The following is a 16,351-nucleotide window of genomic DNA, read 5'->3' as shown; positions in this document are numbered from 1 at the left end:
ATTTAGTGTGTGGTGTGTAAAGATTTTACTCTTAGAATTGATGTGCCAGTCATTAGTTTGTTCACTAAGATTTTATGAAACGTGTTTAGTATTTTCGACTGGCGCATGCGATCGATGACATCACAGCTGCACAGTACATAGAAAGAAACAATGAGAAATGCTGACAAAGATAAAAATAAATAAGCTATTTTGGGGTAATTATTATTTTACATGACAAAGACAGCCGTTTTATGAAATGTTTTTTTTTACTATTTATTTAATGCACAACAGGTGCATTTGGAACTAAGTTCTTTCCTTTATGGCAAAATTATATACCTAGCCATCTCAAGCTAAATATAAATTGTCAAGAAATAAAAGCTAATTGTTTATCCAGCAGATTCAAAGTTACACAGCCTCAATACAGATTACAACCAAACCCAGCGGCAGAGGTGTATAGTACTTGAGTATTTTACTCTCATGGATCAAGTATCTTTACTTTTGTTTACTAGTGTTTTTACTTTGGAAATGTTTTACTTCCATACATTATAAAGCATGGCATATATCATACTTTTTACTCAACTGCATTTGAAAACTACATGGCAATTTTTACATTTAAGAAAGTACATTAAAAGTCAAAGTTCTTTCTTACTTTTACTCAAGTAATTTACTCAACAATCAGTTTACTTGAGTAAAAGTAAGATAGTAGATTTTTAATGTTCTTAAGTATTTAAGGTAAAAAACATATCAAAAATTATTTTATGAAATGTGGTGGATTAAACTAAATATGTTTATGCTTTATAATGTGGTGAAGTAAAATTTCCCAAAAGGAAAAACAGTAAAGTATATAAAGATAGTGGATAAATGTACTTGAGTAAAATACTTGAGTACTAAACGCCTCTGATAAACTCGTGCAGAGTGTGGTCCAGAGTTTAGCTCTTACCCTACTCAAACAAATCAAACACACCTGAACAAACTCATCAACATCCTCAAGATCAAGAGAAACTCTGACAGCAAGCAACCATTGAATCTATGTTCAGATGTGCTGATATGTCAATATTAATGGCATTTCATCAATATCACTTTTGCACCTGCAATTAATGTTGAAAAAAGTTGACATTTCATCAAATCACCATCACTGTGATCAGTGTTTGCTTTAGTTGAGCTCTTGACTCTTCATTTAGTTCTCACTCCTCTTGAAGTGCTTACAGTAGTGTTTCTGTGAGAACACATGTGCGTTTATAAAGAAAGAGATGTTTCACACTAGAGATGGTGCAGTATACTGTTATTGTGAAGATGAGAATAAGATTAATAAAGTTGAGAACTATTATTGAGAATACGATATAATCTTGAATCTGATCTTCATGACTGATTTAAATGTTCTGGTTTACTAGTGAGAAGTTACTGTGACCAAATAAACACAAGTGACACGCTTAGACATCAACACTCTTCATACACATCTGAACAATGGTGACAATCCCCAATTTATTCAGATAAACAGATCAACTGCAATGCATGCTGGGAGTCATGAATGAGTGTTGTACTAAGATGTTACCCAGCATGCATTGCAGCATGAAGTTTTATTTTGTTGATTGTCACCATTGCTGAGCTTCATACACTGATTCCTCGTGTCTAATTGAGTCAGCAACAAACAAATGTAAGGAATATTTCCTGTAAATGAATAAAAGTCTGACACCTCACCACTGCTTTAATCACACAGAAGTATCACAGAAACTTAAAACACTAATAAAACATCACTCTCATGAGCTACAGTATATATATAACCTCACAACAACATCCACCTTCAGCTGATTCTAATGGATCTTGTTTCTCATTACCTCAACAAACATATTTCAGCTCTGTTACAGCAGACAATGAAAACTTGACATTAAAACACGAGAGTCAAGAACTCAACTAAAGCAAACACTGATCACAATAATGGTGGCTGACAACAACACATTGAGGATCAACAGTTTTTAACATTGATTCAATAGTTTTCATCGCTCTCTTGCTATCAGGGAAGCTACATGCAGGTGTGTTTGATTTGTTTGATTAGGGCTGAAGAGAAACTCTGGAGGACACCGGCCTGAGGACTGAGTTTGGGCACCCCTGAGTAAAATACTCAAGTACTATACACCTCTGCCCAGCGGAGTCTAAATAAAACAAAAATAATATAGACGGTTTCATCTTAACAACATAAAAGTGCGATTGCGCAGTAACGTTTGTTTGTGACCCCAACTGAACTTCCGGCACACATTCACAAACAATAGTGTGCCTGCAGATTATTTCTGATAACAATCAAAAGAAACCGAGAAGAAGCGTTACTTGGCTAAACTTGTGTCTCCGATATTTTGAATTAAGACTCTGATACCAAGCTCAGCCGCTAGATGTCAGTGTACCACATGGTTTCTTTAAATGCGTCAAAACTACAGGACCCATTCAAAAAAAATGTATTTATTAAAATGAACACACAAATAAATTCAACAAATAGTTTATTTAATACAATTATTATACAGTAAAATAATACAAATTAAATAAAATATCAATAGTTTTATTATTAGACACTAGCCAAACACAAACCGGAAGTTAACTGGGGTCAGGCGCGCGTGCCGATGAAATGGTCCATATTTGTGCAGCTGTAACTGTGCAAAACGATTGCAACACAAAAAGCACTTGATATTATAAGGAATGGAATTTTCATACTCGTTATATTACTTATAATAAACTATATCTATGTTTAGATATATCTAAGTTTCTTAATCGAAAATATGCAGTGTGTTAGTAAAAGTTTAGCGAAGTAAAAGTGTAGCGAAACAAAAGCATGTTGAGCTTAGACAGAGCTAACGCAAAAACACGTTAATAAAGCACATAATTATGTAGAGAACATAAAAAACACTTAAGTTTGCATGTGATCATCATGTTTATATTGTTTCGCATGCTTTGTTGAGTAAAATCAATCATATCTAAATGCTGGAGTTAAATTTGGCTCTTGTTGGTTGAGGCCGGAGGCAGCATTGAAACGTGCTCCTACAGCCCGGGGCGGCAAATATATACAGCCTTCTTTTAAAGGTTGCTAAGCGATCATGTTTATTGAAACGCTTTGAAAATCATTTTAATTAAAACAATCATTACAAAAATACAAAGCCAAATGTAGAGGCAGACGACGCTGCATTCTTTTATCTTAGTTTCTGTTTGGGTGCAGTTTGGGGCTTATGCATTATAACTGCATTTTGTAAATATTTTTTTTACTTTTCCGTATAATAAATTACTCTGATTTGTGTTGCGTTTAAATGAATGTCTGATTTACTTCAGGTTGTGTTCAAGTAATTCTGTTCAAGTAATTCTGTGCCAGAATTAACATTAATGTTATTGATTTGATGTTTATGACAACTAAAAGTGCTTTTAGCAAGTCACATTTACATTTATGCATTTGGCAGACACTTTTATCCAAAGCGATTTAATTTGCATTATCCTATACACTTATACATAGGTATGTGCAATCCCCTGGGATCAAACCCACAACCTTGCGCTGTTAACAAAATGCTCTTACCACTGAGCTACAGGAAAGCTCACATAAACATAAAACATAAAACACATAAAATCCACATCAATATAAAACTTGGTTTCAGTACTTTTTGGATATTTCCACATTGTGACAAAATCACGATAATACTGATAACCATGATACTTTTGTTCACTATAATCATGATGTGAAATTTTCATACCGTTTCAACTCCATCCCCAGCTTATGATGTTTCAAGTTGTTGTTCAATGTGACACAGAGACACAGAGGAGTTCAAAACGGCGACTCCAGCGTGTAGAGGTTGAGTGAATGTTGTGTTGAATGTGTGTAAGTGTGTGAGTGTGTGTGTGTCAGAGACGCTGTAGAAGGACAGAGTGCCGGCTGGACAGTCCACATACACTCCTACTCGATTAGATGGAGGTGAAGGAGCAGGTATGTCTATGTTTTTACTATCGTGCCATGCGCTGTATCGTTCAGGAACACAGTACATAGACCAGGACACGTCATTGTAACCAAGGCAACAGAGATCTCCATCCCGGCTGATTCCTTTATATGTCATCCCTATAAAACTCCAGTCGCTCCATTCAGCCTCCCAGTAACAGCGTCCAGTGAAACTCTCTTCAGACAGAACCTGCTCATAGCCCTTAAATCTCTCTGGATGATCAGGATACGGCTGAGCATCTTTCACATACGTCACCTTTCTGTTCCCGTCAGACAGAATGATGTGAATGTTTGCTGTGTTTGGATCCAGTGTGACATCACAGGCATCTGAACACAAGAAGATTTCAATAACATTAATTAAAGTCACAAACAAATACAAGTGGAAACAAAACCAAGAAGTTGAGCGACCTCAGCAAGATATTCAAATAAACTGAAATAGCACATTTGCTGTTCCTTTATCCTATTTTAGGTGACATAGTTATTGTTACCTCTCTGTTATCTAGAAGAATCATTGTTACGGTCCTGTATCATTGTGTAGTGTTACGTATGTACATAAATGAAACCAAAATGAAGAATAATAAAATAAACTGATGTTACATGTGGGGTAACAAGCTATTTCATGCATTCTGACTTCTTTACACTGTTAAACGTGATGTCTTCTCAACCTTACCATGCACTGTCAGAAAAAAAATGTGTCAGATTTGTACCTTTAGGGGTACAATGGTTGTCACTGGGGCAGTACCCTCAAAGGTACACATATTGTACCTTTCCACATGGATACCCAGACAGCAAGCAACCATTGAATCAATGTAAACAAATAGCTGATTAGTGAATGTTAATTGTGTTGAATCAATATCACTTTTGCACCTGCAATTAATGTTGAAACAAATCATCATTATTGTGATCAGTGTTTGCTTTAGTTGGACTCTTGACTCTAAGGTTAGGTTTTTTTTTACTGTCTAACACATATGTTGTGCCAAAGAAAACTAAGATCCAGTGAGATCAGTAAAGAAAACTTCACATTAAACTCAAGAGTCAAGAGTCCAACTAAAGCAAACACGGTCAATTTTGACCGTGCCTTTATCTGTTGCTTAGTGACGGTTGTGTTGAAGCACAATCATCTACATCTAATATTGATTCATGAGTTGAGTATGTGCGTTCAATCTGTGCAGCATTCAAAACATAACCCACAAACTGGCTAGTGATTTGACATCGTTACCGTCACTTCACTGCTCGGACCTTTAAAAATTCTAACTGTATCTGTAGATGACAAGTGAAGGACAGGACTTACATTTGATCAATCCTGGTTTGATCCTACAATGTCCTCCATGATCCAAACTAAAGAGAGAAATAAACACAGCACGGTATACAAGTACACATTAATAGTAAATATTTAAGAGAACATTTAGGTCTAAGAAACTGAAAGTCAAGAACAACAAGACACCAAACTATCAGCTATTCACTGTTCTGTTCTGACACTGTTCTTGACGCACACACGCAGGTCAGTATGTGTCAGTCATAGTGTTGTGTGTCATACTTGAGTTTGTTGAGTGTGTTGTTTGGATCACTTTGATAAGCGAGCAGCTGAAGTGTTGAGTGTTGTGGGTGATTGTAGCTCAGGTCGAGTTCTCTCAGGTGTGACGGGTTTGAACTCAGAGCTGAAGCCAAATAACAACATCCTTCATCTGTCACCATACAACCTGATAACCTACAGACACACAGATATAAAAGCTAACATCATGACCACTTGTTGAAGCACTTAAATACTGTAGTTACACTGGTAAACCTGGTAAAGGTCTGTAGTGCTCTACAGTTTTACACTCACACACCTCAGTGTCTGTAGATGACAGTTTTTTTTTTTGAGAGCATCAGAGATCAGCTTCACTCCTGAATCCTGAAGATCATTGTTACTCACATCAAGATCTCTCAGAGGAGAATCTGAGGACTGAAGAGCTGAAGAGATGATTTTACAGGTCTCAACTGTGAGATTACAGTCAGCAAGTCTGAAAGAGAATAAAACCATTTTCAGTGAATACAGTTCCTAACCCATATCTACAAACTCTGGACCCACAACAAAAAAAGCATGTTTCACCACCAGAAATATAAATATATATCAGCATCTGTCCTGTTTGAGAACCACTGGCCTACAGAACCACTTTCATATTTCAGAATATTTCCACACTGCAGATCTTCATATTCAAGCAACAACTTACACTATTTATGACGTTTGCATAACAGCTGACATCAAAGACAACGATGACCCTGATAAGTTTAAAAAAGCCTCGATTGGCCCCCACAGATTCCTTGCAATCCATATTATAATAAACACACTTATTTGTGCAAATTTGACTGTAAATCATTCATAAGATATCAATTTATGATATTAACTAATCATTTTTCACTAGTAAACAATATCATTCCTGATATCAGGATAGCAAAAACCTGAATTCTTGACATCAACAATGACATGACTCGCAGACATTTTTGATATTGAAAATTTCATTTGGACTAGTAATACCTGTAATTTTTGATGTTTGTAATTGCATTTTGACTAGTTAAACATCACAATGATCTACCATCCTAATTAAATTACAGATATCAGTAATTTATTTCTTGCTTATATTTGAATTTTACCAGAAATGCACTTCTTACAAGTAATGCACTTTCTGAAATCAATAATTGCATGGCTTTAAGAGCAATTCTTGATATCAACAACTGAATTACTAGATAGAAAATGCTCGTTATTGATAATAGTTCAGTTGTCACATGTGACATTGTTCATTTCTGATATCTGTAATGTCGCCATTTAAAGACATTTTAACATTTTGTTGTGTGTTAAATACTCACAGAGCTCTTGTGCAGATGTTGACAGCTGGTATGAGTATTCTTCTGCCCTCCTGTGTTGTGTTGTATTTCTTCAGATCAAACTCATCCATCACCTCCTCTGACATCTGAAGCATGTAGGCTATTGCTGAACAGTGAGCGGCCGAGAGTTTCTTCTCTGAGTGTTTGTCTGATCTCACAAACTCCTCGATCTCTCTGTACAGAGTCTGATCTTTCACTTCAAACAGACACAAGAACAGATTGATGGATCTTTCAGCTGACAGACCATCATTACCCTTGATTTGATCTTTGATGTACTGTGTGGTTTTCTTGATGGTTTGTGAGGTGTCCACCGTGTGTGTCAGTAGATCTTGTAAGAGTCTCTGATTGGACTCCAGCGAGATGCCCAGCAGAAACCTCAAGAAAAGATCCAGATGACCAGTTTCACTCTCGAGAGCTTTATCTACTGCACCTTTGTGCAATTTCTTTACTGAAGCAAAATCCTTCAGTCCCTCCATAGTTTCACTGACATAATAGTAAAACACGGAGAACGCAGCGAGGAACTCCTGAAGACTGAGATGTATGAAGCTGTAGATCTTTCTCTGATGAATGACAGATTCCTCCTTAAAGATCTCAGTACAGATGCCAGAATACAGCGAGGCGTCAGTGATGTCTATCCCACACTCTCTCAGATCCTCCTCATAGAACATCACATTGCCCTTCATCAGCTGTTTGAAAGCCACTTCAGCCAGTTTCACAATCACTTCTCTGTTGATCTCTGGATCTCTCTCTGGATCATACTTCTCATTCTTCATCTTCATCTGGATCAGCAGGAAGTGGATGTACATTTCACTCAGAGTTTTGGGGATTTCTTCACTGTGATCTTGTGTCAGGATCTTCTGAAGCACAGTGGAGGAGATCCAACAGAAGACCGGTATGTGACACATGATGTGGAGGCTTCTCGCTCTTCTAATGTGGGATATGATTCTGCTGGCTTGATGCTCGTCGCTGATTCTCTTCCTGAAATATTCCTCCTTCTGAGCGTCGTCGAATCCCTGGATTTCTGTCACACGCGTGATGTATTTGGAGGGGATCTGATTGGCTGCTGCTGGTCTGGAGGTGATCCAGATGAGAGCGGAGGGAAGCAGATCTCCTTTCATGAGGTTTGACATCAACACGGCCACTGATGAAGCGTCCGTCACATCAGAAACTTTCTCACTGTGGTCTGAAAACATCCGTGTCATTCTGCTTTCATCCAGACCATCAAAGATGAACACAACTTTACACTCCTCATAAATCTGAGAGTCCACATCTTGAAGTTCAGGATGAAAGTCCAGCAGAAGTTTGTGAAGACTGTAGCGATGCTCTCCAATCAAGTTCAGCTCTCGAAACGGAAGCAGGAACATGAAATCTACGTCCTGATTGGCTGTTCCCTCGGCCCAATCCAGAATGAACTTGTGCACAGAGACTGTTTTTCCAATTCCAGCGATGCCTTTAGTAAGAACGCTCTTGATTTTGTGTCTTTGATGAGATTGAGGTGTGAAGATGTCATTGCAGTAGATTGGAGTGTCTTGTAAGTCTTGTGTTCTTCTGGGCTGTTTCTCCATGTGTAAAACCTCATGTTCTTCATTCACTCCTTCACTCTCTCCCTCTCTGATGTACAGCTGTGTGTAAATTCTCTTCAGGAGCGTTTGATTCTCTTGTGCTTTCATTCCCTCAAATAAACTCTCATACTTGTTCTTCATGATGCTTTTGTGTTTGTCTTTCACTCTCTGCAGGTCTTCAGGCTTCTCCGTGTGCAGAGTGAGTGTCTGTAGGTCTAATGCTGTCTTGTTGATGGGCGTCTGACAGTAGGAATCAGTGCAGCTCAGACTAGACTGTATTTTCCCACTGTAGAGACCAAGAAATGAAAAGTGAAAAATACAACACAGTCTCCTTTTTCAAAGGTAAATAATCAAGTAGATGAAGTAGGCTAATAAAGTAGAGTGCCCATAGTAACATACAATGTACAGTACATGTACATAAACACTTGAGTTGACATGATTTATTGTTATGTGGTTTTACATGTTCACAGATAACAATGCACTGAGAAACTATGGCATGATTCTGTCTGGATCTCAAAACTGAGGAGATATCCAAAATCCATTTGCAATTTAGAGGCTTTTTACGCCTGGTCACTTCATATGCATTCTCTTATCTGATAGCTATCTTATCATGAAAAGACCAGGTGTTAACCCTGCAGAGGTGTATAGTACTTGAGTATTTTACTCTCAGGGATCAAGTATCTTTACTTTTGTTTACTAGTGTTTTTACTTTGGAAATGTTTTACTTCCATACATTATAAAGCATGGCATATATCATACTTTTTACTCAACTGCATTTGAAAACTACATGGCAATTTTTACATTTAAGAAAGTACATTAAAAGTCAAAGTTCTTTCTTACTTTTACTCAAGTAATTTACTCAACAATCAATTTACTTGAGTAAAAGTAAGATAGTAGATTTTTAATGTTCTTAAGTATTTAAGGTAAAAAACATATCAAAAATTGTTTTATGAAATGTGGTGGATTAAACTAAATATGTATATGCTTTATAATGTGGTGAAGTAAAATTTCCCAAAAGGAAAAACAATAAAGTATATAAAGATAGTGGATAAATGTACTTGAGTAAAATACTTGAGTACTAAAGGCCTCTGATAAACTCGTGCAGAGTGTGGTCCAGAGTTTAGCTCTTACCCTACTCAAACAAATCAAACACACCTGAACAAACTCATCAACATCCTCAAGATCAAGAGAAACTCTGACAGCAAGCAACCATTGAATCTTGTTCAGATGTGCTGATATGTCAATATTAATGGCATTCATCAATATCACTTTTGCACCTGCAATTAATGTTGAAAAAAGTTGACATTTCATCAAACCACCATCACTGTATAGTGTTTGCTTTAGTTGAGCTCTTGACTCGTCTTCATTTAGTTCTGCTCCTCTTTATGCTTACAGTATGTTTCTGTGAGAACACGTGTGCATTATAAAAGAAAGAGATGTTTTACACTAGAGATGGTGCAGTATACTTTGATTGTGAATCTAAAGATGAGAATAAGATGAATAAAGATGAAAACTCCTACAATATAATCTTGAATCTGATCTTCATGACTGATTGAAAGTTCTGGTTTACTAGTAGAAGTTACTGTGACCAAATAAACACGTTGACACGCTTAGACATCAACACTCTTCATACACATCTGAACAATGTGACAATCCCCAATTCATTCAGAAAACAATCAACTGCAATGCATGCTGGGAGTCATGAATGATGTTGTACTAAAATGTTACCCAGCATGCATTGCAGCATGATTTTATTTTGTTGATTGTCACCATTGCTGAGCTTCATACACCGATCCTCATGTCTAATTGAGTCAGCAACAAACAAATGTAAGGAATATTCCTGTAAATGAATAAAAGTCTGACACCTCACCACTGCTTTAATCACACAGAAGTATCACAGAAACTTAAAACACTAATGAAACATCACCTCTCATGAGCTACATTATAATAACCTCACAACAACATCCACCTTCAGCTGATTCTAATGGATCTTGTTTCTCATTACCTCAACAAACATATTTCAGCTCTGTTACAGCAGACAATGAAAACTTGACATTAAAACACGAGAGTCAAGAACTCAACTAAAGCAAACACTGATCACAATAATGGTGGCTGACAACAACACATTGAGGATTCAACAGTTTTTAACATTGATTCAATAGTTTTCATCGCTCTCTTGCTATCAGGGAAGCTACAGACATGTGTGTTTGATTTGTTTGATTAGGGTTGAAGAGAAACTCTGGAGGACACCGGCCTCGAGGACTGAGTTTGGGCACCCCTGAGTAAAATACTCAAGTATATACACCTCTGAAACCCTGATACAAATGTTTTGTTCCGAGAACGATCTCAGAACATTCCTGATGGGTCGAGGACGTTCCCAGACGGTCACGATGTGGAGTTTTTTGAGGATTGAGGACATTGAGGACGTTCTCTGAACGTATAGAACAGGGGTCGGCAACCCGTGGCTCTCGAGCCGCATGTGGCTCTTCTGCCCCCCTGCTGCGGCTCATTGTAGTCTTTATTAGGTCCTGTTTATGCCTGGTATTAAGATGCGCTTTGGTCGATCGGATCACAAGTGGACGAAAGAGGCACAGTTTACACCTGCTGCTGTAATCCGTCTATTTTGACCACTTCTGTCCTGATTTCCTCAAGAAATATCTGAAAAAGCATACACTGGCTGGGTAAATGTATTTGCTTTTGCAGATATTTCATTCGAATAGACAAAGTAAGTGCATGCAGTGTACATACAGTATGAGCGCGACCGGAGATGACAGAAAAAACTTACAGAGAGCAGCGGTTTTATTTCTGCTCTGACAGATGTGAGACAGCACCGAACACTGTATGCGTGTGTTAGAAATGGAATGGTGAGAAAACATTCTGCTTGCTACATTTTTCGTCTTTAAACCAAACTTCTAGGTCTTTAGCCGGCATAGTTTAAATCCTGTCTGGCTAGCACGCTTCTCATTATATTTACGCATAATGCGGAGAGTAGGCGGTCTCTTGTGGCTGTTCATCAAAAGCCGCAAAAACAAAAGTCAAAGCAAAAGTTCACAGAAAAAGCTGAAGTCTAACTAAAGCAGCGCATGCAACACCGCGACGCTACTCTCCTATTGCAACACTCCCACTTCTTGCCAGGGACAAAAATGTATAAATTGCTAATGTCTAAATAAAATAAAAATCGCACCTAGTGGTGCAACCAGGTAACTACAACCTTACGTGCATAAAAACCTGTGTTATAGTAATTTAAAGGTTACATATATTTTGCGGCTCCAGACAAATTTTATTTGGTGGGAGAGGGCCCAAAATGGCTCTTTTGGTCGCAAAGGTTGCCGACCCCTGGTTTAGGGGATCATTCCTATAGGACATTCTCATAACATTTGCAGGACCTTTAGGGGACCAAACTACACGGTTGCCTGCTAACACATGGCGTACCAATTATGTTATTTATTCGTCCTTTTTGGTATTTTTAGGACTTACCTTCTGGCAATGTATCTGTCATGTCCCAGGCACATAATTTTATTCATTCAAAGTGACAATGTTACAATCTCCTTACATTGCAAAATAACCACAAACGGTCGAGTTACAGTATCTCACAGAATTGAGTACACCCCTCACATTTGAGTAAATATTTTATTATATCTTTTCATGTGACAACACTGAAGAAATGACACTTTGCTACAATGTAAAGTAGTACATTGCGGAAACATTTAACACACCTGCTCCCCATTCACACCTGAGACCTTGTAACACTAACAAATCACATGACACCGGGGAGGGAAAATGGCTAATTGGGCCCAATTTGGACATTTTCACTTGGGGTGTACTCACTTTTCTTGCCAGCGTTTATGGCTGTGTGTTGAGTTATTTTGAGGGGACAGCACATTTACACTGTTATACAAGCTGTACACTCACTACTTTACATTGTAGCAAAGTTTCATTTCTTCAGTGTTGTCACATGAAAAGATATAATAAAATATTTACTCAAATGTGAGGGGTGTACTCAATTCTGTGAGATACTGTATCTACTTTATTCGTATGTATTGTCATATACCAGTATTATAATCATTAAAATATGACTTTATCATCAAGTGTGTCCAATAGATGTTAACCCAGCTAGCAAGAGGGCAGATGTAAACCATTGAATCAATGTTAAAAACTGTTGATTTGACAATGTTAATGGCACTTTTGCACCCACAATTAATGTTGAAAAAAAGTGAACTTTCAACAAATGACCATTATTGCAATTGGATAAGTGTAAATGCATCTGGTGTCAGCGCTCTACTCCTCCCAAACGGAAGGCAAAAACACAGATGGAGCACCCACGAAACATAGACACTCATTGCTTTTAGGGGCCGTTTACATGTTGTGTTTGAAGCTAGTTTTAAATGCCTTACGGCTGTCACGTGTGTTGGCTGTATACAGCACACGACGGAGTACAATCAGAACATAAATCTTTCATATATCCACAAGGGAAAAGCACTGGGGAACACTGGAACAACAGCAACACAATCAAGAACAATTCCGGACAAAGAAACAATGAACAACACAGGGCTTAAAGTCCCAGTGAAACGCCTTGGAACGTGCAGCATTATTTGATGCGTTGACGTAATTTCAAATGAAAAATGCAGAGCGCGAGACATATCGAGTGGCCCCGCCCCCTTTTAAAATAACCAATAGCGTTTAGTTTACGGCACAGTCAGCCTGGCAAAGCTGCGTGATAGCCACAGTAGTGTAAAAGTCTATTGAAAAGAATAGGAAGATCAGTGATACCAGTGATGTGTCATTTGAAGCTTGTTATTTGCGTTACGATGTCTGATCTCTTTCATAGAGCCTTAACATACAACATTCTGTGTAGACTTGAAACGGGTCAGATGATCGGCGCATATGATGAGCTCTGTGCTATCATGTTTCTCTGAACAGGAGCACACTTGCGTGCAAACAGCTCATATTTTGTCAAAGCTGGTTCACCCACCACAAGATCGTTTGACTTATTTTGAAGGCATGAGCATGATTTCGGCAAACATTTTCATTCACATTTGCTACAGATCACTCTTTCAATTCTTTAAATGGGTCGGGATGTCTGTTGGTGAGATGTTTTGCCTAGCAGGTCATGTTTGCACATCAACGCAACTCAGGAAATACGCCTCTTTTTAATTAATTATAAGCCTCTTCTTAATATTACAAGAATCAATACTAATTAAATCAAAAATAATGGCAGGGTATTGCAGTACGTTTTAGTATTGGTAACACTAATCTAGTAGCAGACCTACTGCAAGAACGTTGCAGGAAATCGAATGATTCTTTCAGAAACTTCCTCGTCATCATGGAGAGTGTGGCTCAAGGTTGTTTAGCACAAGCTCCAGAGTGCGTCTGACAGGAAAAAGCAGTGCACCCAGTGTACCGCATTTCCACATTTTTAGATGCCACACATGAACCGCCCCTTACTGTACCTGAGGTCAGAGGTCAGTCTTCCATCAGTGAAGCTTTGAGGTAGCGGCATGGAATGATGACTCTTCACAGACACACAGCTGGGTTCTGGAGATGCTGCGTTGGGTCTTTTCATTCGGGTGATACTGATAAAAGAAAAACAACATTTAAGTAGCACTAGGCGATATGGGGAAAACGTTTTTTTTTTATGTTAATGATTTGTGATTTTTTCAAACTTTCGTTAACTTGAAAATACAGCTACAACTTAAGTTATGTTTGAAAACACGGTGGGGGGTGATTTTATATCCGAACGAACGCAGTCATTGACTCAACGACATTGCATTAGAAAAGTTTCTGAACTGCAGGTGGAAAAACGTAGATGATGAAAAACTGTGTCTAAAACAGTAATGTTTGCATACAGATACAGAGAAAGTGCACAAAGGATGTGAGCAGTTCAGTGAATACACGAGAAAGTGTTTGGAAATGCATTTTGAACAACCTAGATGTAGAGTATGTGCGTCATCTGCGTCAGAATGTTACGATTGGCCCAAAGCGGTCAGTGTGACCCGCGTTGTACATTACAGGTGACCTTTATTCTTCGTTTACACATCGCCTCACATTAGCAATGTTACAACTTTCCTGTAGCTCAGTGGTTAGAACATGGCGCTAGTAACGCCAAGGTTGTGGGTTCCATCCCTGGGATTGCACATACAAAAATGTGTGGAATAATGCAATGTAAATTGCTTCGGATAAAAGCGTCTGCCAAACACATAAATGTAACTGTAAACTTCATTTACTAGCAAACTGGCAGTACTGATGTGTCAACTGTAATTTGCTGGCAATTTACCAGTAAAGACTGTTTGTGTGCAAGGGGTTAATGTTCCTTTAGCAGAACCGTACAGAAGATTTCTAGCTGAAACTGTGCATGGCACATGCAATAATAAAACTTGTTTTCAGAATTCCTCCGTTTCAGCGTGGGTGGAAGCTATGTTATTTTAAAACTATGCTGTAGCTGTCGAATTTCACTTTCATGTGCGAGTACCTTTCATTCAAGCTGGGGCAAGAGGTCACTGCTTCATCACTGAATGAGGATGGAAAGTCTGTTATGGACTGATGACTCTTCACTGACACACAGCTGGGTTCTGGAGATGCCGGTCTGGTCATCTCGCTCTGATGAGCATTATCTTCTTCTATCTCTTCAACCTCATTCACCTCGCAGTGACTCATTTTGCAGGCGTGCTCTCTTGATCTAAGACTTTTATTGTAAAAGTTAAAAAACAGAAGGAAAACACGAGTGTCATACTCCAGTCGATGAAGGGTTTGTCTGTTCATGTGGCAAATATGAAGATAACAGTTGCCAAACTCAAAAGACTGTAGATTTGGATTTCAAAACACGTACAATAAATATTCGCACATTTACTGTAACATTTTAAATTTACACTCATGCCTTAAGAAAATGAGAATGCCTGGTGCAAAATGGCACCCATAATATAGGCAAAGTATATCTGGGAATATGGGTTTTATTCTTATATGCAAAAAAAATGCATAAAAACTAAAAGCTCAGAGGAAATGAGGCACACGAGCTGTCCCAATTTGAAGGCTGCGACCTGGAAATCTGGAAAACATCTGATAAACATCTTAAAGCAGTTTTACATGCATTCTAAATCATACATATTTCATAGACATGTTCTAGATGTGTATATCTGACAGGAAACTAGACGTATTGCACATGAGCAAACAATCAAAAAACATGTCTTGCTGACGTCAAACACATATCCCAGATGTACTGTATGTGCTCTATCAGAGAGGACTCGGTCTTCAAAGCCTTCGAAGTCCTCGAAGCGAACTGAAATGAGATGTCTAACCTACCTGGTCGCATCACCTGCTGCTCCTGTCGCCTGGTAGCGATCGAGACACAGCACCCTATAGCACACATACATCCGGCGTTTACATCTGCAAGACATTTTGTTTGCTCAACTGCAATACATCTCGGAGACGTCTGCTTTACTGCGCTGCTGTGACGCAAATTCAAATGCAGCCTTGCAAGAACGCAGCCATCACTACAGTTTTACCAGTTCGGTTGATCCTCTTTGGTTTTTTATTACAGCTCTGGCTTTTGACTCCATAAAAGTTTTTATCCAAACATCCTTAAATTCTTCACAAAGCTTCAGTTTACGCTGCAAACACAACTACGTAACACGCATACAAAATCAAATGTGGTTACGTGTATGTTATACATTTTACTAAATACAACTCATAGAAGCACACATATATAGTTTTAAATCGTATAACAAATATCTACCTGTTGTATAAGTTAAATCTTCGTTCCGTGAGAAACACTTCCGATTCTCTTTGATGAAAAACAGCAACGGAACGGTTAGTTTCCTGGAAATGGCGTGCAAGGGGTTTGAGTCGAGAAGTTTTGTGGGTGTGTCAAAATGTCAGCACAAACCAGCAGCAGCATGTATAACCACACAGTCGTCAAGAGACAGCTCGCACAATGGGTCCAAGTACTAATAAAGAAGTTAAGTAAAACTTTCTAATTTCTATATTTGTC

At 38.2% G+C, this 16,351-nt stretch overlaps 1 protein-coding gene across 2 annotated transcripts; it reads right to left on the bottom strand.

The window, feature by feature from the left end:
- Window positions 1–1,532: 1,532 nt before the first annotated feature.
- On the bottom strand, window positions 1,533–16,215 carry LOC130552873 (NACHT, LRR and PYD domains-containing protein 3-like). Of its 2 annotated transcripts, none has more exons than XM_057331529.1 (8): window positions 16,097–16,215; window positions 14,837–15,049; window positions 13,818–13,940; window positions 6,788–8,653; window positions 5,770–5,943; window positions 5,478–5,648; window positions 5,232–5,278; window positions 1,533–4,267 (listed from the first exon to the last, which is right to left on the bottom strand). In XM_057331529.1, the coding sequence occupies exons 2-8, from the start codon at window positions 15,019–15,021 to the stop codon at window positions 3,723–3,725; spliced, it is 3,111 nt and encodes a 1,036-aa protein (XP_057187512.1). In that variant the 5' UTR covers window positions 15,022–15,049; window positions 16,097–16,215; the 3' UTR covers window positions 1,533–3,722. The 2 variants fall into 2 exon arrangements, with proteins under 2 accessions (XP_057187512.1, XP_057187514.1); XM_057331531.1 differs by lacking the exon at window positions 16,097–16,215 and adding an exon at window positions 15,664–15,715.
- Window positions 16,216–16,351: the final 136 nt, after the last annotated feature.

This window comes from Triplophysa rosa, linkage group LG4 (assembly GCF_024868665.1).
Source record: "Triplophysa rosa linkage group LG4, Trosa_1v2, whole genome shotgun sequence".
Taxonomy (NCBI): Eukaryota; Metazoa; Chordata; class Actinopteri; order Cypriniformes; family Nemacheilidae; genus Triplophysa; species Triplophysa rosa.
Note: the sequence above shows the minus strand (reverse complement) of the source record. Positions and strands in the feature narration are given on the sequence as shown.

What these genes read in the sequence shown, in the direction of transcription:
- LOC130552873 (XM_057331529.1), bottom strand. Translation starts at nt 15,021, where the DNA reads ATGAGTCACTGCGAGGTGAATGAGGTTGAAGAGATAGAAGAAGATAAT. An exon ending in TGCCCCAGCTTGAATGAAAG is followed by an intron (nt 13,941 to 14,836) that starts GTACTCGCACAT and finishes TTCTTTTATCAG; the next exon opens with TATCACCCGAATGAAAAGAC. An exon ending in CAAACCAGGATTGATCAAAT is followed by an intron (nt 4,268 to 5,231) that starts GTAAGTCCTGTC and finishes TCTTGTGTTCAG; the next exon opens with ATGCCTGTGATGTCACACTG.